This window comes from Primulina tabacum, chromosome 15 (genome assembly GCF_025594145.1).
Source record: "Primulina tabacum isolate GXHZ01 chromosome 15, ASM2559414v2, whole genome shotgun sequence".
Classification (NCBI taxonomy): Eukaryota; Viridiplantae; Streptophyta; class Magnoliopsida; order Lamiales; family Gesneriaceae; genus Primulina; species Primulina tabacum.
Window position 1 is genome coordinate 37,080,302 of NC_134564.1, and position 22,903 is coordinate 37,103,204.

At 33.2% G+C, this 22,903-nt stretch overlaps 2 protein-coding genes and 1 pseudogene across 5 annotated transcripts; all 3 read left to right on the forward strand.

Annotated features, from left to right (window-relative positions):
• The first annotated feature begins 844 nt into the window (after positions 1-844).
• LOC142527307 (secretory carrier-associated membrane protein 3-like) lies at positions 845-8,307 on the forward strand (annotated as a pseudogene).
• Positions 8,308-11,719: 3,412 nt separating this feature from the next.
• On the forward strand, positions 11,720-14,697 carry LOC142526381 (uncharacterized). 3 transcript variants are annotated; one of them, XM_075630739.1, is made up of 6 exons: positions 11,728-11,985; positions 13,231-13,284; positions 13,554-13,657; positions 13,876-13,914; positions 14,229-14,380; positions 14,490-14,697. In XM_075630739.1, coding segments are annotated over exons 1-6 (426 nt in total). In that variant the 5' UTR covers positions 11,728-11,909; the 3' UTR covers positions 14,491-14,697. The 3 variants fall into 3 exon arrangements, with proteins under 3 accessions (XP_075486855.1, XP_075486854.1, XP_075486853.1); XM_075630740.1 differs by having other exon boundaries at positions 11,720-11,985; positions 13,221-13,284; positions 14,229-14,697; XM_075630738.1 differs by having other exon boundaries at positions 11,729-11,985; positions 14,229-14,697.
• A 1,129-nt stretch (positions 14,698-15,826) lies between these two features.
• On the forward strand, positions 15,827-20,527 carry LOC142526380 (allantoinase-like). Of its 2 annotated transcripts, none has more exons than XM_075630735.1 (16): positions 15,827-16,079; positions 16,519-16,612; positions 16,750-16,870; positions 17,116-17,189; positions 17,280-17,356; positions 17,470-17,506; positions 17,573-17,658; positions 17,940-17,999; positions 18,063-18,208; positions 18,441-18,567; positions 18,882-19,037; positions 19,112-19,222; positions 19,379-19,489; positions 19,591-19,689; positions 19,779-19,929; positions 20,026-20,527. In XM_075630735.1, exons 1-15 carry the CDS (start codon positions 15,996-15,998, stop codon positions 19,905-19,907), a joined length of 1,512 nt encoding a protein of 503 aa, XP_075486850.1. In that variant the 5' UTR covers positions 15,827-15,995; the 3' UTR covers positions 19,908-19,929; positions 20,026-20,527. The 2 variants fall into 2 exon arrangements, with proteins under 2 accessions (XP_075486850.1, XP_075486852.1); XM_075630737.1 differs by having other exon boundaries at positions 15,835-16,015.
• Positions 20,528-22,903: the final 2,376 nt, after the last annotated feature.

Here is a 22,903-nt window from a genome sequence, read left to right on the forward strand (position 1 = left end):
AACTTCATGAACATAAGAAATTGTAAAATAAATGAGAGGGTAAAATAGTAAGCTCACAATAATGAAATTCAAAAGTAAAATCAAATTAATAATTATCTTGATGGAATTAAGTACACTATTAATGTTCACATTAAATTAACTTATAAAATGACCTAAAGAACCTCATGAACATAAGAAATTGTAAAATAAATGAAAGGATAAAATAGTAAGCTTCACAATTCAAACTCATATATTTATAATAGTATTAGATTAGACTAGTATTACACCAACCTTGTGCCAAAGTCTATAACAGGTAAGAGAGCATTTTAATTTGACCATTCCATGAATCTTTTAAACATCGGAAAAATCAAATTTTATCTTGATGTATATGTTTGCATCAAAAATAAATTATTGGCCAAGAAAATGTGAATGACGCCCCAACAAGTTAGAATATATTTTATGCTTATTAGGGTAAAAGATTTTGAGCGGCTAAGTGGTTGAAAGATTGACTAAGTTTTCAGACTCACGGTAGACCACGAAGCCCACGTGCAACGTCGTGAAAGATCGGAAAATCTTGGGAAAGAAGTGCAAGGAGTTGGAAACTGCAGACTAAACCAAAAAAAAAAAAAAAGGATTAGCAGAAGATGGACACACAGCTCAACACATCAAACTCAAAAAATTATCTATCCACGACTCTACAAATTTTAGTCTGTAATTCAAGTAATTTCATTTTTTATTCCAAATTCCAACATTTTTAACCTTTTTCATTCTCATTTTCAGTATTTTATTATATTTTCAATTTTTGAGAATTCCTTGTAATTTGTAAATGCATGAGTATGACATAAGTTTATTTCTTCGATTTCCAGATTAATTTCATTAGTTTTTAGTGTCTTACTTTCTAGAATCTCTCTATTCGACCTTTGGATCATAGATTTCTTCGCCCCCCCTCACCCCAAGCTTCAAAATTTTCTGCTTTACAACTTTTGTTGTTGTTATAGTAGATAATTTAATTTAATTTACTTGGGGAAGATGGCTGGCCGATATGATTCGTAACCCATTTGATGAAGAAGAGGAAGTTAATCCCTTTGCTGTAAGTTGTCTGTTTATTTCTGCATTTGTGGGTTGGGTTGCTGGTGGATACTGACTTTGGGTTCTAAAATGCGCAAAACCAACTGTTTTTACGTGAAGAATTTGGAGTCGATGAATTTGTTTGGAGGAAGAAAAGAGTTGGGGTTTTCTTTTGATGATTGGCTGGGTTCATGGCTTGATTAAATATGGATTCCTTTTTATTTTTGAAGTCATTCTTTCCCTGAATATTGTATGGAACCGTTGTTTGGCATGTAAAATCATGTTTTCCCATAAGTTGTGCGGCCGTCTATGAATTTTCAGTTGTTTTCTTTAATCTGGTTAGCTGAAATTTCCATTTTAGTTGCAAATGTCTGTTAGGTACCAAATGTTTGTCGATTAGAATTAACATATCTAAATTTTTGTCTATCATTTATTCAATTGACACATCAATGTGTATTGAAATCTAGGATGGAGGGTTAAAAGGTAAAGCAGGCTCCAACCACAGCGGAGGCTCATTTTATAACACGGTGAGTTAATTTGTTCCAAGGTTTATAACGAATTTTATTCCATCATCTGAAATTTAATCTCTGAGCAGTATAAATTGCTATTTTATCATCAATTACCTGAAACGTTGATTTCTCTGTTTGCAGGCTGCCACGAACTCAAGACTTTCGCCCCTTCCTCCAGAACCTGCTGATTTCTACAATCCTACAGCTCCGGTTGATATTCCTATTGATAATGCTGGGGTAGGTGCAAGTTTTTAGCCTTAACCTGCAACACTATATTGTTTCTTCACTCTGTCTTTGTTATGACTTACATCTTCTAAGGAAAAAAAACTACGAATACAGGACTTGTAAAAGAAAGAAAGAGAGCTACAAGCTAAGGAAAATGAATTGAAAAGGAGGGAACAGGTAACTGTATATGCGCAACATGAATTTTTGGGCATCGTTTGGACTCTGATGTGATGAATTTATTTAGAGACTCCTGCTTTCTAGACCCTACTATTTGTTGTGCTATTTTCCTTGTGATGAAATGAGCAACCAAATAATAATTCAGATGACTTAGTGCGAGAATCCTTCTGAGCTCTTAATATCCATTTATGTTGTACCTCGATTGATGCCTTCAGTAAATGCACTTCTCCATCCAGCATCATTCTTAATTCTCGGAACAGGATATTTGGGAGGAGTGCCTAGATTGTTGCCCAAGACCTATGAGCAATTAAGGAAGATATAAAGGGTTCTTCCTGTACATCAATTGACTTGTGTATATGTGTCCACTGGACAATGTTTTGCATCATGTCGATATTTGCTAATGTGCAGTGGTAGGCCCAATCCATTGCGAGCTAGAAGCTCCCCTCAATTTTTCAACTTTTTTGTATTATGTACAAGTCAGGGGTTGAAATGAGTCGAGTTTGAGCTAAATTGAAAGAAAAAAATCTAGCTTGACCACAATAGTATTATATATAATGTCAGAAATACCATTTTTGAGAAATTTATCTCGCAAGCGACTTACAAGCTCATGGACAACTAAGAGTGAGTTTGAGCTCGAGTTCAAAATTTCTAACCCAATTGATTCTGAGCCAGCCAGCTCGACTCACCTTTCATTCCTATGCACGTCCAAAAAATTGAGTTGTACACACACGTGCAAAGATGTTTTTAGTTCTTTTTTTTCTGAAGATAAGATGTTTTTAGTTATGACTCTCCTTGTTCGTGTTAATGATGCCCTGCAGGAAGTTAGGAGGAAAGAAGAAGCTGCTGCACGAGGTGCCTTTTCTTATTTAATTGAATCTTCTCATTGTTTTTTATTTATATGAAAAGAAAAAATCTTCTTATTTTGTTTACTTTACACCCATAATAAAGACAAGATCATTGTTGTTTTTTCTGTGCAGCTGGTATTGTTCTTGAGGAGAAAAATTGGCCTCCCTTTTTCCCCATCATTCACCACGACATTGCGAATGAAATACCAATTCATCTGCAGAGGCTGCAGTATGTTGCATTTACAGCCTTGTTGGGTAAGTTATATGATATCATTGTTGTGGAATTTCTGTGGTTTTCTTGTCACCCATGCTATTCTGCTAAATTAATCCTTTAGTTTCTCATTCCCCTTTTTATAATCTTTTTTATTTTCAATCTTTAGAGGGTTAAAAATGGTCAGGATTTATCATTCTTTGTCCAGATGTAACAAAATAGAAGTAACTTATTATTGCATGGCTGATCTTTGTTTGCTACTTTGGTGAAATCTGTTGGTAAATTTATGATCACACGTATAAACTTAAGACTTCATTATTTTTCCTTTTTAAACTTAAAGCACAATGGATTTGGATGAAATTTATTCCGGACAACTCCTTGATTAGAGATTGTATGTCGAATTGGGGGCAAACCATTTTTTCCTCTTAAAATTCAACTGGTAGCCAGATTATTTTTGTGTATCAAAGAAAACCAAGAACACGCTACTACATGTAGAAATTGGAGATCCTGCGTGTTTTTCTTTGTTTCCTCGGTTCACTGGGGTTGAGGATTAATCGAGTGTAGGATTGAAATTTTGAGCACGTCAAATAATTCTTGTCATTAGTATAAAATCTCCAAGTCATTGAGGATATGAGGAGGATTGTATGTGAATGCTACTAATTATGCTTGTGCTGGTGGGGATCAGGACTCACATTTGCCCTTTTATGGAACTAGCAAGTAACACGTGCGTTGCACGTGGTGAATAAACATTGTAATGAGTAAGTGGACATATATAAAACACTTATATTGAGTGAAATCGAAAGAATCATTTTCTATTGAATATTCATAATATGAGAAAGTGTATCAAATTTTTTCTTGTTTAATTTTTAGTTTTTGGGTATCTCTGTGTGACTGTTTTGTTAAGTTTCCTCATCATTTTAATGAAATCATCTATTTTTTCATTATCTTGAATTTTATGGTTTCTCCTTTGGAACATGATGAAATTTGTTTCTTTTTATGTGGTTTTGTCATTTCCTTAGTATTTCAAATTAAAATTCAAAATGTTGATTTTATGTTATATAATAAATTATAATGAGCATAATAAATATATAGAACGAATTGAACTAAAGCCAAATTTTGAAAAAAATATATATCTAAGCACCACGTATAAGTTATAATAACCTAAAAATCAATTCAATTATGGATTTTATAAATACATAAATCATAATTTATATAAGTGAAGCACAATAATGACAAATAATTATTAATTTAAAATATTTGTGACTAACTCATCAAAATATCATCAAAACTAATGAAATAATAATATTGATAATGAAATATAACCTCTAATATTCAATTTAAATATTATTTAACCTCCTACAAAACTTTTTTACCATTTGCTTTTAGAATTATATATCATAGATAAATTAATTTTCATATACATTAGTTAATGAATAAATTTTTAAAAAGTACATAATTTATATTTTTTATTAAGCCTTCAATTACGAGGTGAATAAATTATTTAAAAAATATTTGCTTTTAAAATTTGTTTTCAATCGTTTTTAGACGGTTGAAAAATTTTCTCATGAACCACGTGAAAAGTACGGAAGACAGTTCAATATTTCTAATGAAATTTTCAACCGGTTGACAATCTAAACAACAAGATATAGTTCGAAATATAAAGACTTGTGAAAAGTAAAGACATGAGAATTTTATGGATGTTCGGAAGAAAAACACTCATATGTCACCCCATCTTCCTCTGTATGAAGGATTCTACCAAAAGACTTTAGCTTTACAAAACTTTTTGCAACAACCCACTCCAATCAGGACTTATCACACTGCCTGTTTTGGAGCTTTTTAGTGATCACTTTATACTTCTGGATTTTTAGAACTCTCAGTTCACCAGACACCACTATTAATCAAATAACTCAAAAGATTATTGATGTAAGTAAACAATTTGTTTTAATAGCACGAATTTGATCATTGAATTATCAGATAACTTTCTGTTGAGTGCGTTCTTGATAGGCGATACATATACGATCTTTGATTGCGCTCAAACTCTTTAAGTATGCAGGCTTGAAGATAATCACACTGTTGAAAGCTTGATGATTAAGTATCAGGTGATGTTTTTCTTACATATTTCCAGCTCTTCTTATATAAGCTGTCATTCCAACGGTCGGAAAGAGATGAGTAACGTTAACCTGTAATACTTCCAGCTCTTCTTATTTTTATGTGCTTAGTGATTGTATATGTATGTCCATTGGACATTTCAAATTATATGTTTTCTATGATCCATTTTTTAATATCAAATATGTCGTAGTATTGAACATTTGAAATCATTTGCTTTTTAAGTTTTACAGTTGTATCATAGACAAATTATATGCAATATTTCTGTCACTTATTTTGTTGTTGATTTTTTTCTTAAAAAATCATAAATAGTAAATAAATATATATATATATATATATTATATATATATAAATTAAAAATTATAAATCAAAAGATCACATAATACCAAATTTTATGTATTGAATTTATAAATTTTTCTGAGATATAATTTTTAAAAAAATTGCTTCTATTATCCATTTTTAAATATCAAATAAAATGGTCATAAAATATGTGAGACGATGAAACTAATTGTTTTAAAATTTTGCCTTAAATTTATATATTATGAGAGTTGATTTTAGAACTGAAGCCAAGAAAAGTTTTGAGTTTTGATTTTGGTTTCAGTGTTTTTGAAAACCATGGTCGGGTTTAACTTTAGACCCTTACGCCTAAATCTTAAATATTCTTAGTAGATATTTCCAATACTACTAAATTTTGTTTATTTAATTTATAAATTTGTCTGATATATAATTTTTTTAAAAAAATTTATACTAAAAAAATCTTTAAATTTCTTATTATAGCTAACTCTCTGAATTTTTCTATGAGATTCATATTTTATGATATTATTAATATATTAACATTCATAATTATTGATATAAATTCTACTAAATAATTTATTAAACTCTTTACTTTCAATTCTTAGTTAAAAAATCATAAAATATATTAGTATTAAATTTCATATTAATATATTATTATATACTTATCATGTTATAGTATTATTGCATATATAATAATTTTTTCTTATATCTTTTTGTGATATTATAATTTATTACCTAATTAGAAACTACACTAAAATATAATTACAAAATTGCATTAAAATAATAAAATAACATGTAGATAAAAAAATTAAAAGGGTAAAATATTTATAGGTAGTATAAAGATATATTATTTGAGAAATTTAATATAGGAGTTACATTTTATTCTTGAAGTTATATAAATTACTACAATCAATATATATTGTAGTGATAATTCATTAGCACTTGTTAGACTACTAATTATATATTATGTGGAATAATTAGGCTACTAATTAATTATATATTAGGTGGAATAAATTAAAAATTTTGATATTTCATTTTTACTATTACAACAATTAGAAATTCACATATATATCTTTATTGAATTCTTGGATTTGCATTGATGAGGACTTAAAAGACAAATGTTTTGGTTATAGGTATAGATTAATATTAATAATTAATTAAAATCTATAAATTAATGAAGGGCTTTTGAAATCTATAAATTAATGAAGGGCTTAAAAGACAAATCACAATTCTAAAAAGATTGGCTCTTTTATATAGGTAATAGATTTGGTTGCTGTGACTGCCGCATGGATCAAACTGGGAGGTTGGTGTCCAATCATTCTATTGTGTACTGTTATTGATGTGTGTGTTTTGGATACATGTTTCTAACTTTTTTATCCGTCTCATTGATCCGAGGATCTGGTTTCTTGGTATCCTTTACTTCATTTCTGGGGTTCCAGGAGCCTATGTGTTATGTTATCGCCCACTTTACCGAGCTTTTAGGTCAGTCCTTGTATCTAAATTTTGCAAAACCATATTTTACAGTTGGACTCGAGTATGATTTCTGTGGAAAACATGGTTATTCAAAATGTTGTTGTTAAACTTAATTTATGGACAACTTTCTAGGTTAGGGGAAATTCATCAATGCAGAGAGTGGAATTTCATTGAATGCCTGAATTTTTATACTATACATGGATCAAGTGTTGGCGATCTCTTCATAGAGTTTGACTTATTTTTCCTTATGAATTGCAGAACTGAGAGTGCTTTGAGGTTTGGGTGGTTTTTCTTGTTTTACTTGGTCTGTTTTCTATATGAATACTCATGGATTTTTACATCTGCAACTAAATTGATCACAGTGCTTCATTACATATCCTTACAGCTTCACATTGGCTTTTGTATATTTGCCGCGGTTGCGCCTCCAGTCGTTTTCAAAGGGAAATCCCTGACGTAAGTCTTCCTTAAAATTTTCAGCTGAGTTGCTTTCAAAATTTCCGCCAGCGAATCCTTATTCGTTTAAATTGCATTATTTTTTCTGAATCTGTGTTATTTTATCTGTCAGAGCCTTTTGATTGGTATTTTAGTCTGATTATTTCATCTGAATCTGTGTTATTTTATCTGTCAGAGCCTTTTGATTGATATTTTAGTCTGATCATGGATGCTGGTTTTTACAGAGGCATCCTGCCAGCAGTAGATATCATAGGTGATCATGCTATAGTCGGGGTGAGTCTTTAATTCCTGCTTAGCTGTAACAATGAGCAGAGTAGTTTAACATCCCTGAAGCAGATTAAGTTTATGATTTTATTGACACAAAAGGGATCCCTCTACTTTCTTCTGTAGCAGTAATCTGATACAAAAAAAAAAAAATCAACTTTTTTTTATGATTATTTTTTCCCACAGGTTTTCTACTTCATGGGGTTCGGACTATTTTGCCTGGAATCAGTTCTAAGCCTTTGGGTTATTCAGGCCTGTCATTTTTCCTCTGTTGATTTTCCAGATGATAACTCCAGTCTACGCAACACAAGTGAGTCGTTCGATCGGAATTTTTAATGTTGCTTCTGATTGATTGTGCAGCAAGTATATATGTACTTCCGAGGCAGCGGTAAAGCTGCAGAAATGAAGCGTGAAGTCGCTAGGGGAGCCATGAGAGCGGCAATATAATATATGCAAATACGCCCCCACATCGATACAGGATGGCCTATTCAAGTAGCGAAATTTGTTGTGACATGTAAATTTTATTCTATATTTTCGGATTGGCAAATACGAGTACAGTATTTATTTTAATAAGAAGAACCCGAGGGAAGGACATGAAACAGAATACAAAGTTGATACAATTAGAGCTAGCTACTCTATATAGAGATCACGTGTAAAATACACTTTGAATTCTCATAGGTATTTTGATTTGGTTGTTCCGGCACCCCAACCAGTCAGGATATTTGGGGACGATGACGAAACAGGCGGGTGAAGAGGGCCAAAAGTGTAATGGTCGCTCTTCTTGGATCCCCACCATTCGAACGAGGTTATTATTCAGAAGGTGGAGAACGCACCGAGTTAAGTACGTAACGAGTAAATTAAGACCAAAAAAAAAAAGGTGATGAAAAGAAATCACATGTAACAAGTGCAAATTGGCATTGTGGACATTTTACAGCGACTGATCTTCGTATTTAATTTCAGGAATTAAGGTTGTTGGACGTCACATCAAAACCACGTGGGGTATTTTCAAATTTCAACCGTATAGGTGGAGATTCCACATTGATTTTCATTAAAAAAAATGGAGTATTTTCTACAATCAGTGCACCTTTCTTGTTGATCTTATCAAACTTTATATATTTTCTTCAAATAACTTTTGACAAGATGACGTCAGATGTCATTATGAGATTCATGCACTTCGATTTAAAAATAACAACTACATAAAATGTATGTTTATTTAATTGATCATAATGAGCATCTATATTACCATATATATATTAAGCGGAGCCGCCATTATGACGATGATGTAAGTTTTGAAAATATTATATACATAACATTCTTTGCCTACTACCGTAAATTGAAATAATTTTGGGATTCTGGTTCGATGAATATTGCTAAACCATTATTTGATTTTGAAATTCCACAACCTAAAGTCCATTCAAATTTTAAAAAAGCTAGGCTTAGTGGGCATCGTGCTCCTGTGGGACATACTTGATACTTTTCATAAAATAGATTTATCCCCCCCTTTTTTTTTTTTGATGATATGAATACTTGGTACATTTAGAGGATGGCCACGCCACTTTCCCATTTAAGTAGGATGATAATTCATTTCTTGAAAAAAATTGTTTGTTATATTGCCACGTTAATGGTAAATCCATTATTGTATCACTAAGCTGAATGCTCACGATGGAATTGTTATTTTCCAGAATTTTTTCAGTGATTTAAGTGCTAGGTTTGTATATACTCATTCATTATACCAAAAGAATTTACTCCCTTTTAGGTGGTGCATTCCATGATATATAATTTAAACATAACTATTTTTATATTCCACCATAAAGAAGATATCACATAATAAATTAATAACGTAACTTCCTTTTTAAATAAGCTTTAAAGCCAGCATCTTTAATTATTTTATAGTATTCATGGAGGTTCCTTTGCGTTGGGTTCCAGACAAAGAATAAATTCAAGCTCGTCTTCTTTAATGATAAATTCTGAATTAACATGTGATCTATACGACTATACCAGTTGCGGTAAAGTCTTAAATTGTTTTCCATGAGCACAATATATAGTTGCTATTCATTTGTTCTCCTTCTCCAAAACATAAAATTACTTTGGAATAAAAATATTTAAATTAAAGAGGTGAATATTATATGGAATAAGGTGTTCAAAAATACCTCTTCTGGAACAAACAATTGTTCTAGAAAGAAGTCACATATAGCCAGGCACGCAGCTTTGTTTGCTGGCAAAACTTTGTGTGAGACGGTCTAACAGATCGTATTTTGTGAGACGAATATTATCCATAAAAAAATATTACTTTTTATGCTAAGATTATTATTTTTTATTGTGAATATCAGTAGGATTGATCCGTCTCACACCGTCTCACAAAAAACCTACTCTTGTTTGTTAACATTTTAACGTCAAGAATATTAATAGGAAACACATATATATATATCCATGCATGTTTTTAGACAAACTAAAAAGGCATCGTAATAAATTAAGCTGTAGTTCGCTATTCGTATTAAATTAGCAAATCTTATAATTCATTTTTGTCAAAAATTGAAAGACAATTTTGTGCGTGTCTGAACTTGGAAGAGATTTGTTATGAAATTTAATTTAAAAACCGAAATATATCGATAAGTCTGATTCAATATTGAAAGTCAAGTTGGTAAATAAATAATCGTGTCAAGTCTGAACGGGTAAACCCCCTTTTCCTCCAAAAAAGACGTGTATACAGAATCAACGGCCAAGATTAGGTCACTGCCAGTTCAAAGTTCAGTGACCTTTTTTCTTGGAATATGTGAAGTGTGAACTAAAAGATTTAATTTATTTGTGTTCTCTTCTTTTTTTAAAAAAAAAAAACAATTTGTGTTATCTCTTGATCACATGGTAACAAATGTTTGGGAAAAGGGGAAAACGCTAATATACATGCTGAATTTTTTCAAGTGTTATTAGTAAATTTATTTATCCCAAAATTCAATCCGAAGAAGCTAGTTTGAATTTGGCAAAAGAAAACCGCCATTAAGTGTGATACGTAGAACCTTGGCAACTAATGGTCTCAATCCAATGTACCAATTGGTTGTCAACTTCAACGTCAAGATCATACCTATTAGCTAGCTAACAATGGTAGCTACCTACGTATCTAATAAAAGCCATCGGATCAAATACTTTTGGCAACATCAAATGAGTTGAACTACAAAATATTCATTAAAAATCTTTATAATAATTGGAAAATTAAAAGTTCTGGTCATATCTCAAAAATGGAATGTCTTCGTCTTATCTTTGAATTATATTAATATATAATAACTTAAAAATACTACTTTTCCACTGTTTTATCCCACGTGATTTTTGCTCCCAAGTCACTGAAAAAAAAGGAAGAAGCACTTTGGCCTTTACATTTCTTTGGCTTTCCATTTCCAAATGTATATTATAATTATGACCAAAGTTGAGGGGCAATTTTGGAACGCAATGCCTATATAAACTGATGCACACTTGAGTCCACAAACGCAAAGTGAAGAGGAGTTCCAATTTCAGCTAAGAAAATAATTTTATCTGAATCTGTGAAGATGGAAGGAAGAAAGATGGAGATGATCAACGGTGGAAATTCGTGGAGGAGAATGGAGTACGGTCGCCAGATACCGAAGAGAGGGCAAGTGAAGATCGCCATTGTTTCTGGTCTAGCGCATTCTATATCTCACATCTTCACTCTCGCTTATCGTTCCTATTAATCGCCGGCGCTTGAAGTTTTTGTTCCATCCAAATTTTGGCTGTTCGAACCTTTTTGTTGTCTACTTTTTCTTCTTCTGAAACTTGTATGTACATATGAATGGAAGGAAGCTTCTGATTTCTGAGCAGTTGCCAATCTTTTATGATCTGCTAATTAGTCATTCAAGCAATCGAATTCTAATTTATGAAACCCAAGAAATTGAGAAAATCCAAACTCACGTAAATAAAAATTAACCATGACATTTGAGTGTGAGTTTCTTCATTTCTTGAATCGAAGAGAGCGAAAATCGAGAAGCAGATATGGACAGCCCAAATGATAGAGGCCCGTTTATTGTGTACATAGGTAGCCCACTCACGGATCTGGTAGGTATTTGGCCCAAATTCTAGTCCAGATCCGAAACATGAAGGCTGCGAATTGACCTAATCACCCTCATACCATGCAGCTCAGCCTCTGCTCCTTCCGACCGTCCTCGCTCACTTACTCTCCTTCCCCATTTCATCTTCAGATTTTGTAATAATAATAAAAAAAAACCTAAGTTCAAAATTTTGCATTTTCATAGAGAGAACAGCGTATGCACGGAAATCTGTGAGAAAGAAAGAAATAAAATGATTCCACAGCAATGGACGCCGCCGTGTAACAGTCAATGCACCAACAAATATGCCGCTCTCATGCAAATCCCATGTAATTTGTTCTCTCGTCTCCCCTGTTACGGCATCAGTTCGATTCGTGTATCCTTAAAAAGATCATAACCGTTAAAAGTTAAGATTTTTCCCTTTCGTAAATAGCTTGCTATATTCTGTTTGGGGAATTTGGGTCCTCTATTAGTTTCTGTGCTTCTGTTCATGTGGGGCTATTTAATTCTTATATGGTGATCGTGTTGAAGATTCACCAATTTGGATACTTCTGAGGGGAAATTCTATAACGAGATACGGGATTTTCCCAAAGTCAATGATAAAGGATTTTCTGTGTCAAGTTATGCTTTTCTCATTGAATTCCTCAGCATTTTTTGTGGCTGAAGCTTCCTGTTACAACTGTCCATCATGCTGAACTTTAGAGGAGTGTGATGATTTTGTAGATATCGGGGGGTGTAAATGAGAGCAGAAGTATGGAAAATTCTAGTTTTATGCATTTGAGTTTCAGATCCAAGACTATATGAGCATACATTGCAACATTTTGCGATTTTGTTTACGTCGTGTTAAGATTGAGGACCTAATTCTATCTCAAAAACCAGATGAGAGGATTATCCTAGTCTATATATATAACTCACTGGGATTTTATCCAACCGATATATGACAATTAACACACACGCTCACACTCGCCCAAAAATGAATATTTGGAGCGTGAAGTTTACAAATGACCCAATTGTGGGCAAATCGGGTCTTCCAACTATTAGCAATCCAACACTTAATGATAGCATTTTAAGATTGAGATTTTGATTTAACTCAACCCAAAAACTAGCTCAAGAGGATATGATTGTCCAAGTTCATATATTCATTTATCAGAGATTTTATCCAACCGATGTTGGTCAACTAACATGTCTGAATGTAGAATAAATCTGAAAAGAATCTCATAATTTTGTTTCAAGGATGTTATGTGCGATTACAACATCTTGGCTCGGGAATGTACTGCGTATCATCTAAACAATGCAAAACATTTTATGGTCTTGGCCATGTCTTGTTGATCCATTTTAAATTTGGTGGATCTCAATACGTCGATCATTAATTAATCAATTCTTTGATAATGTTTAATTAACAACTCTTTAATCATGTGTATGTTAATATTTCATTCAAATAAAGATTTGGGTCATTACAATTCTCAATTGGATTTTTCTTTTATTATTCGAGTTGTGATTTGGATTGTGTTGTTTATCCGCATTTACAGTTTTATGAAGCAAAATTGGACTAAACATGATCTAGGTTCTTGTAGGGAGAGTGTTTTGCAAAAAGGGGTGTGATGCTGATGGTGAAACATGGGATGAATGTAAGTTTTTGTTTCGTGTCAACCACTTTGCCAATAATTATATGTTTATTCCATTCGAGAGAAACTTATTTTCGAAACTAACTTCTATTTATTTAATCATGGCTATTATCTTCCATCAAAACATTTTTAGTCACACTTTTCTGAGTTGCTATGATGTTGTCATATATAAATTGTCCCATGATAGTCGGTTTATTTTAAGTTTTTGCTGGTTATTATAGTTTGTCATCATCTTTAAAAACTCGCTCAACTAACTGACCATTTGATATAAGGTTTGGGTGAATGCGATGAAATATGTTACAAAGACCCAGTCCTCAAGGACCAGAAATGGAGTGCTTATATTGATCGTTCTCCTGGTTCTGTTAGCTACTCAGAGGTAGTTGCCTGTCTTAAGTCTTTCTTTTGAACCACGTGTTTGTGTTCGTTTACACACGCATTTTCTCAGTTACTCATCTTTCCGATTGATAATTTCTGTATAAAAGTATTTATTTAGTGGTATCATCACCTGGCTGATGCTTTCCCGTAGTAACATATGTTTCTTACATTGTGTTTACTCATACACGTATATTGCTCCTCTGTCTCTGCACATAACAGGAATGCTTCCGTGCATGCGTAGCTGGCTGTGGTTACAAGGTCAGTTGCAGTGGAAGTTTTGATAGTTTTTATTTTATCTATTTTTTTATTTGTTCAACTTCATCTTTATCTGTAATGGACGAAGAAATAGATGATCTAGATTAAGAATGTGAAAATGTAAACTTTTGGGCTTGACTTCTTTTAAATTATCGATGGAATGGCCTCCACTACAGTTCGTCCTGAAATAAAATAAGCACATGATTCTTGATTGGCTTCTCCAAGACCTAACAGTATCATGGAAGCTCTGCTTTAATTACGCTAATATTGAACATGAATGTTTGAAGTTTAACGAGCGCATTGTTCTTTCCTTGCAGTTTGAGATTCCTTCAGATCAAATCCATCACGTTAATTCAAGATCACCAAAGCTCCCAATCAAAGAGAAACCAGCTGCCCCTCCTGCTCTCGAACCCAGACCACCTCATGCATCCATTCTGACTAAAGATGAGATACCTAGCACTTCTGCATAGTGAGAGCTAAAAACGATGTTATATCATCTCATATTTTGCTTGTGGTAGAACTTTCTCGCAGCCGCCTTAAAATGTACCATGATCATTATCTTGGTCTATTTCTTTCAGGCAAAATGAACATAACCAGAAGTCATATTTTTGCTCACACTACTGTTCTCATGAAATTAGCTGTCCCAGAGCAAGGGAGACTTTATGTATGTCTGGTGATTACGACAAACTAATGGCAGAGGACCAAGTATTCAGCTGTATGTATTTTCAAGCTTTAAGTGTTAATAATCAATGAATTTTGCAGATGACCGTAACGAGTTTTCAAGAAGTATTCAATGTTTCGTAGTTTTCTACTATTTTTCTAACCTTTTTGTTCTAAAAAACTTAAGCGCTACAAAATAGCATCGATAACCAATTTATTAATTCCAAAAAATGACAATAAACCATTTCTTACGCTGTTAAATAGCGGGAACTTATCACATGTATCAATTGTTGTAGCATTTTCTGTTACATTACCAATTAATTATCACATGTTTGGTCTTTATTGGTGTGGCAGATGAATTTTCCCCCTTAAATAGGATCCTCTGTTATCATATTGTTTTGTTTCGAATCACATCAAATGTATGCTAAATGGCAATCGAGCTATATATGAGTATGGTCAATCAAGTGTTCAAGTAAGAACAATAAATCATCAATAAGTTATAGTTGCTTTGTGGATTTTCGTGTCATAGCACACAACAATCTCGACTTTCTCTGATATAGACCGCCGTTTGTGTGTGTATTTTCCAAATTAAGAATATAAAGCAGATTTAGATACCCACTATCAATACTATATTATTTATTGTAAATAATCCGATCTCTAAATTAATTGACAATATTAATAATAGCAATGATACTTTTGCCATACGCAGCTTCAATTAAAATGACGATTACCAAACGACCCACTAAATTATTGGGATTGCTATCCTCTCGAATGAGACAAATTGGAAACTATAACATTGTCATGATAGAATTAACATTTTCATCCAATTTTTTTTTTTAAAGATAGAAACTAAAATGAAAAACATAAAGTATATAACAACATGCTTTCTCAATTAAATCTTTCATCCGTTATTACAATAATAATAGTAATCCACATCAATAGTTGTAATTACTGCAATATATGTAAAAATAAAAAAATTAAATACAAAATTTCATTCTAGAAAACATTAAAAATCACCGAGCCTACCAACAGAATCTGAAATTTAATAATAGGAATCAAGTGGGATTTTGCTGGGGTATACGTGCTATGGAATCTTTTGTAAATTATTATTTTATTATGCGTAAAAAGAATCTTTTCCTAGTTGAATCTAACAAACAAAAAATCTGTCAGGTGACGCTGATGGTGGGTGACAATCACGGGTCACAACGAGCCTACATTTCACGAACCGGTCAAAAAATAAAATGACATTTGGAGTTGCGTTGCTTGATTTTCTTTGTCAAGTTTCCATTTTGTTTTCATTTAACCAACCATATACAAAGTAAGTATAATCAATCACGTAATATGTACAACATGTAATGAGTTGGATGAGAAATTTGTGACTACAGGAAGTCAGAGTAGGCGAGTGTGTGAGGGTGACAGAGGAGATGGAGTCTGGAAAATTGAGGTTTCTGGCTCTGCTGCCGATTCTTGTGTCTCTCATTGTTATCTATTTCGACATTTTTCCACTGGTTTGTTCCCTTTATTCTCTGTTTGAACGGCGATATATCCTATTTGGCCCTCTCCGTTTGCATATGATCTGTATATCCAAGAAAAAACATGGGGAGAACACCCTTTACATTGGTTTCTTGGAATCTTGAACGTGTGTAACTATATATTTATGGTCTACTTGATTAATGGACACCCTCCATCACAGACAGGAATACAAATTCTTTCTTTACGCTTTTTTGTGGTGTTATTGGCATCCATATCATATATAAATTTGTGTATTTATTGATTCTGCTATTTCATACAACCCCAGAATAGATTGTTAATTTTCAACATTCTATCCCTCTTTCAAAAGAACTCGTGCAGAAGCTCTATTTCATCCTAGCTTCTATGTGTGCCCTTTGAATATCTCTGCTCATGTTAAAGCTATGGTAATGCAGTTTATAAACATTTGTTCCACAGTCCTACAGGACCAGGTGCAGCCTCATGCCATATAGACACTATTGGATAACTAGTAAGCGCATCGTGACACCAAGTGCTGTAATATCTGGCGCAGGTTATCTCGGCAAACAAGTTTTATTCTCATTGAATCGGTCTTAATTACTATTTTTCTGAAGTAGCTGTAAACAGCTTCAATTTGCGATTCATTTTATTTTGCTAATAAAATTTTTCATGACTCCGGAAAATGAGCAGTTGAAGTGAAAGGAGGGAAGATCATATCTGTAGTTGAAGGTGATACTTGGCAAGGAAATGCTCGGAGTAAACACATTATTGATTACGGGCAGGCTGTCATTATGCCTGGCTTGATTGACGTGTAAGATGACAAAACTGTGTTTTCCCTTATTTTTAGTTTAAATCAATTGGAATTAAATGATACTAAACTAAAAAAGCATGCCATTTAAATAGCGGCTTTCGGTCTATAATATCTATATAGCCATGTGTAATGCATCAGACTGCATTTGTAGGTTCCATTTTTCTATAGATATTTATGGTTGTCATATTTTATTGTTCTTTTCAAAGATTTTGGTCAAATAAATTTTTTTTTATAATTCATGGAAGTCATGCACATCTTGATGATCCTGGAAGAACAGAGTGGGAGGGATTTCCTTCAGGGACAAGAGCAGCTGCTGCTGGTATGCAGATATACATAGGTTTATGTAAAATTGTGAAGAGATGCAATTCATTATGTGAAAAGAAATATTTATGTCATGATGCTGTCGCAGGTGGAATCACGACATTGATTGACATGCCATTGAATAGTTTTCCATCTACAGTTTCAGAAGAAACTCTGAAACTTAAGGTACGGAGAAAAGATTAAGAGGCGGATCAGGATCACTTGATTCCTTATAGCATGCTCTATTAAGAGTAACTGACTCTTATTTTCTTTTAATCTTTGCTGGCGATGAATCTCAGACCACAGCTGCTAAAGGGAGGATATTTGTTGATGTTGGTATGCTCTTTATGCCGTTCTTTTCATTCTAAATTTACTGCATATCATTTAATTTTCTCTAAACAGGTTTTTGGGGAGGCCTGGTACCAGAAAACGCATTCAATGCAAGTTCTCTGGAGCGCCTTCTCGAGGCTGGAGTACTTGGCCTGAAGGTTCGATCATCATGCAGCAGATGATTAGAATTAAATATATGATCAGATTATCATTTTTGAACGAAAATTTAGTTACACATCCAGTTGTTCAATTTGATTATATACGGATGTCTTCAATATGCCACTTGATAGTTGAAGGATTATTGAGTCACCTTGGATAGCTCTCCCATGTATCCATCTCTCTGTTTCTGTAACCGATTCTCTTGAATCTTGAGTTCAACTACTTGTCTATCATGCCTCCATCCATCTGTCTTGACATATTTGATGTATTTTTTTTCTAGTCTTTTATGTGTCCTTCGGGAATCAACGACTTTCCAATGACCAATTCCAGCCATATAAAGGTAACCAGTTGCTGTCTTTATACAATTTGTGTGAGGGTCAATAATACATGTAGTTTCCTGTAGGAAGGGCTCTCTATACTGGCAAAATATAGAAGACCGCTGCTTGTACATGCTGAGATGCAACCAATCACAAATGACCGGGAAACAATAGACGATGCTGGAAATCCTCGATCATATGCCACGTATCTGAAGAGCAGGCCGGCTTCATGGTGAGATTCAGAGTGGCAGTTTAAGTTAGCTTATAAAATTCGAACATCAGTTCATAAAATTTTTCAGTACAGCATGACATGTTTGTCTGAGATTTTCCAGCCAAAAGCCATGATTTTGTCAGAGTTTGCCCTCAATTAAAAGGATGCCAGAGATTTCGAGCTTTGATATAATATTAACCACAATGATCTCGAATCGGTTGGCCTATTACATAAATATAATCCATTTATTCAGGGAAGAAGCAGCAATACGAGAGCTGTTAACAGTAACGAAGGACACTAGAGCTGGAGGTTCTGCTGAAGGAGCTCATCTTCACATTGTTCATTTGGCTGATGCCAGATCTTCTTTGGAACTTATTAAGGTAATTTCTGTCATTACCTTTCCTAACAAATTTTGAATTAAAAAATTAATATATCTTTCCAGCTTGCGATTTCTATGCACTGTATCTTGTTTAAACATTATAATTGATGCTATCTAAAATTAATGACTTGTGTTGTGTTTTGAGATTTAAGTAGAGAACGAATTGATTATGATATTGGTAAATAATACAAGGAACTTTACAATTTTATTCTATACGGCCCAATAATTATTTATTGTCAACTTGATGAATAGTTCTTAATTTGCGGTTGAAGTTTCTTCTTTTCGTCCCTTAACATGGAACCTTTGTGTTTCCAGGAAGCCAAACGAAGGGGTGACAGAGTTACGGTTGAAACATGCCCCCACTATTTGGCCTTTTCAGCTGAAGAGATTCCAGATGGAGATACTCGGTTTAAGTGTGCTCCACCAATCCGTGATGCAGAAAATAAAGAAAAACTCTGGGCTGCTTTGCTGGTAAAGCTGCTCGTATTTTGTGGATAAACTGTTTCAACTTCTAACTACTGGATTTGGTTGAAATTCAATTTCAGGATGGAGACATTGACATGTTGAGCTCTGATCACTCTCCCTCAGTTCCGGAACTCAAACTCTTCAATGAGGGTAACTTCCTTAGGGCATGGGGCGGCATATCTTCCTTGCAGGTGCATGCCATTCGTCAATTTTATTTTGGCATAAAATTGACCCGTTACTTTAGTTTCATAAAAATTATGTTTCTCAGTTCGTTGCAACTCTTCACCGATTATTGTAATTCCTTTTCTGTTGTAATTACCATATTTTTGAGCATATCATGCATGCAGTTTGTTCTTCCTGTAACGTGGTCATATGGACGTACACATGGAATCAGTCTGAATCAATTAGTTTCCTGGTGGAGCGATAAACCAGCAAAACTTTCGGGCCAAGATCTAAAGGTGATAATGATCAAACAGTTTGCTCTAGATTTTACATGCACTTCTGTATTTAGTAGCAAGTAGAACTTTGTAGTTCATTATGGATTGCATCGCTTGTGCAGGGAGCAATTACAATAGGAAATCATGCAGATTTTGTTGTCTGGGAACCTGAAGTAGAATTTGAGCTTGATAATAATCACCCTGTATACCTTAAGCATCGGGTATATATACTCACGTTGACTGACACCTTAAAGCGGATAACGTGTTCTTTTGGTCTTATTTTAACATTAAAACCTACTTAACTATGCAGAATATTTCAGCATACATTGGATCAAAACTAGCCGGAAAGGTTTTAGCAACTTTTGTTAGAGGGAACCTTGTTTTTGAAGAGGGGAAGCACGCTCCCTTTGCTTGCGGTGTCCCAATTTTGGCTAAATGAAGTGTGATTGACAGTGTTCCTGGTTTGATTTCTTTCTTCTTTTTTCCAGTCTCGCCTTTGAAATTCAATGCAGCTGGAATAAAATCTCTCATTTTTCTTTTTTTAATGGTTAAACCAGGTTTTTGTGCTGGATATTGTTAATTAGCTGTTCGGATTAGTAAAGTATGGTCTACACAATCCCGGTTGTGAAGCCTAAAGTTGCCGGTGTCTCAATGTAAATATTTGTTCCGGTGTTTACCTACCACTCAAATGACCTATGAAATTGGGCGAGCGCAATGGCCTTTTGTTAATAATATCTTTAAATTCTGCTCAACAGAACATCATGTGAACATGTCTTATTTGTAGTACCAATCAAGGATTCTTGACCGTAGAGAACAAAGCCATTTTTTGTAATCATAGCCTTTATACAGACAAATACGTAAGAAATATGATGAGTCTGGGGGATATGTAATCAATATTTATCCAGATTCAGGTGATTTGGAACCAGTATTTTCCTTGGATCGATCATTTCCTACTGCATCATTCGTAGTATCCTTCACTGTAGCTGGTTTATTGGAAGTGAAATGAAATACAAATCCAGGACAGCCGATGGGATTACCGCATGTAATAGGTTGGCAATGGAAAGGACCGCCTATCCCCGGAACGAATCCTGGTGGATAGAATCCATTATCGTAACCGTATCCACTACCATACCCATACCCTTGATCTCCTCCAGAACCACTGCTCCAGCTACCTCCACCACCTCCGCCACCTCCACTAGAGCCGCCGCCATGACCATAACCATACCCACTTCCACCACCGGGATTTCCACCATAACCACCACCACCACCACCACTACTCCATCCACCACCGCCCCCGTCACCGCCGTTGGAGCCACCACTGCCATGGCCAAAACCATAACCACCACTTGCATGGCTTCCTCCACTGCTCCAACCTCCTCCGGCGCCACCACCGTCAACGACTATATCTCTGTCACTTCCATGTTCATGATCATCTACTTCGGCGAGAATGTGACGGAGTTTGGATTCGTCCATGAGGTCAGACATGGGGAAAGAAAATCTAAAACTTTTAGCCCTGTGGGCGGAGCACATCGATAAGCTTAATAGAACTGCCATTAGCGCGACACAAAGCCATTTTGGTGCAGCCATTTTTATAAGAACAACAAACTCAGTCCTCCAATGCAACGTAAATGGAGACTTTATATAGTAAGGTTCTCTCAATTGCGTAACCATTTGTATTCACACATTCTTGATTGGTTATTTTTCATAAATCAAGGAGCATGGCGTTAGTGTGAGAAAATTATAAATGAAAATAAAATAAAATAAAATGGTGTAAATGAAAATGGTCTTGTAATCTATTATATACCATGAAATTAAATTAAAGAAATCGATTACATTGTCTTTTAGCGATTTTTTTGGGTCAATTTGAGCGTGTTTTTTTGGACCAAGGACAACAGTTTTAGAAAATCGTTGTAGATTAATGTGTTTTTTGGACAAACAACAATTGTTTTGTTTAAACCGTTGTTAGATTTAGCGACGGTTTTGTTTAATCGTCGCTGTATTTAGTGATAACATATATTTTTTCATTCATACAATGTGGAATATATTTAATATTACTGTATACAATAGCAACACACAACATGCGATAATTCGCGTTCATAGATTTTTAACTTAATCAATTATTTTTAAATATTTAAGTTTTTGATTATTATGTGTTCATAGATTTTCTACTTAATTATTTATTTTTTAACCTTTAAGTTATTGATTATTATTAACAAAATATTTAGTTGTTTTAAGTTAATTATTTTTTAATATTTAAGTTATTGATTATTATTAACAAATTATTTAGTTGTTTTAAGAATTTATACTAAAATAGATTCTTATAAAAATCTTTATTGAATGAAAGGATGAATAGTTTTATCCATCTGTTAAAATTACTAAGGTGGTTACTTTAAAGAGTTAGTGCATTGTTATATAGTATAGATAATTTGCGTGCATAGATTTTAAACTTTGTTGATTATATTTATAACTTTAATTTATTGATTATGAATAACAAATTATTTAGGTTTTGTAAGAATTTATTCGGATAGATTTTTGTAAAAATATTTATTGAATGAAAGAAGTAATTTATTTATACATTAAAATTACTAAGGTTGTTAGTTTTACACGTTATTATATGGTATAGATATAGGATTTCCACACTTTTTTTTACTTTTTAACATACTATTGTACAATCATCTATATATATTAAATTTAATATTTAAAAATTTATAAGTAATTATAAATATTTTAGTCTAGATTCGTATAAAATATATGCAATATTATTAGTATATGAACAGATGATCAACTGAAATATTTTTTGTTTATTTACATCGCATTATGAAATAAATAATTTTTTCAAATTAGGACAAGGTACATAAGCTGCTAGGCCTTTTGGGAAAGATCGATCGTTTAGAATTTGACGGACGAGTCCAGCGTCGAAAATTTTGGCGTGCCGAGGTTTATAATGTATAAATATTTGATTTAGGAGAAAAAAATTTACATATTCATCTCATGAAAAATAATATTTTTGTCATATAACTTGTACACTTTTCTCTTTGGTTATGTAATTGGTAACTCACAGTTTTAGTACATCAATTTGCACTTTTTAAATCAATTTATTTATTTATTTTAATATTTTGTTTCGCCTTTTGTCTTTTGGTCCATTTTTTTTTTATACAAAAAACCATTTTGAAAGAGTTTATCGTCATATCATGAAATAGCTTTCATCGGTTTTAATTAATAAATGTGACGAAAACGTCTACGAGGGTGTTCAAATTTGTATAGTATCTGAGAACTTGATCAATTATCAATAGTTCAATTCTTCATGTCAACATTTTCCTATACTCGTACAAATTTTGTTATGTATGATTTATCTAATTATTGTAATTTACAAGTTATTCATATTAAGTAAAAGAATTTTTCTACATATATGCCATAAAATTACTTACATTTTAC

Bases quoted from the DNA above. Each gene is read 5' to 3' on its own strand.
- LOC142526381 (XM_075630739.1), top strand. From the start codon at position 11,910: ATGATTCCACAGCAATGGACGCCGCCGTGTAACAGTCAATGCACCAAC. The intron at 11,986-13,230 runs GTAATTTGTTCT...AGGTTCTTGTAG, and splicing joins CGCTCTCATGCAAATCCCAT to GGAGAGTGTTTTGCAAAAAG. The intron at 13,658-13,875 runs GTAGTTGCCTGT...TGCACATAACAG, and splicing joins GTTCTGTTAGCTACTCAGAG to GAATGCTTCCGTGCATGCGT.
- LOC142526380 (XM_075630735.1), top strand. From the start codon at position 15,996: ATGGAGTCTGGAAAATTGAGGTTTCTGGCTCTGCTGCCGATTCTTGTG. The intron at 16,613-16,749 runs GTTATCTCGGCA...GAAAATGAGCAG, and splicing joins TGCTGTAATATCTGGCGCAG to TTGAAGTGAAAGGAGGGAAG. The intron at 19,690-19,778 runs GTATATATACTC...TTAACTATGCAG, and splicing joins CTGTATACCTTAAGCATCGG to AATATTTCAGCATACATTGG.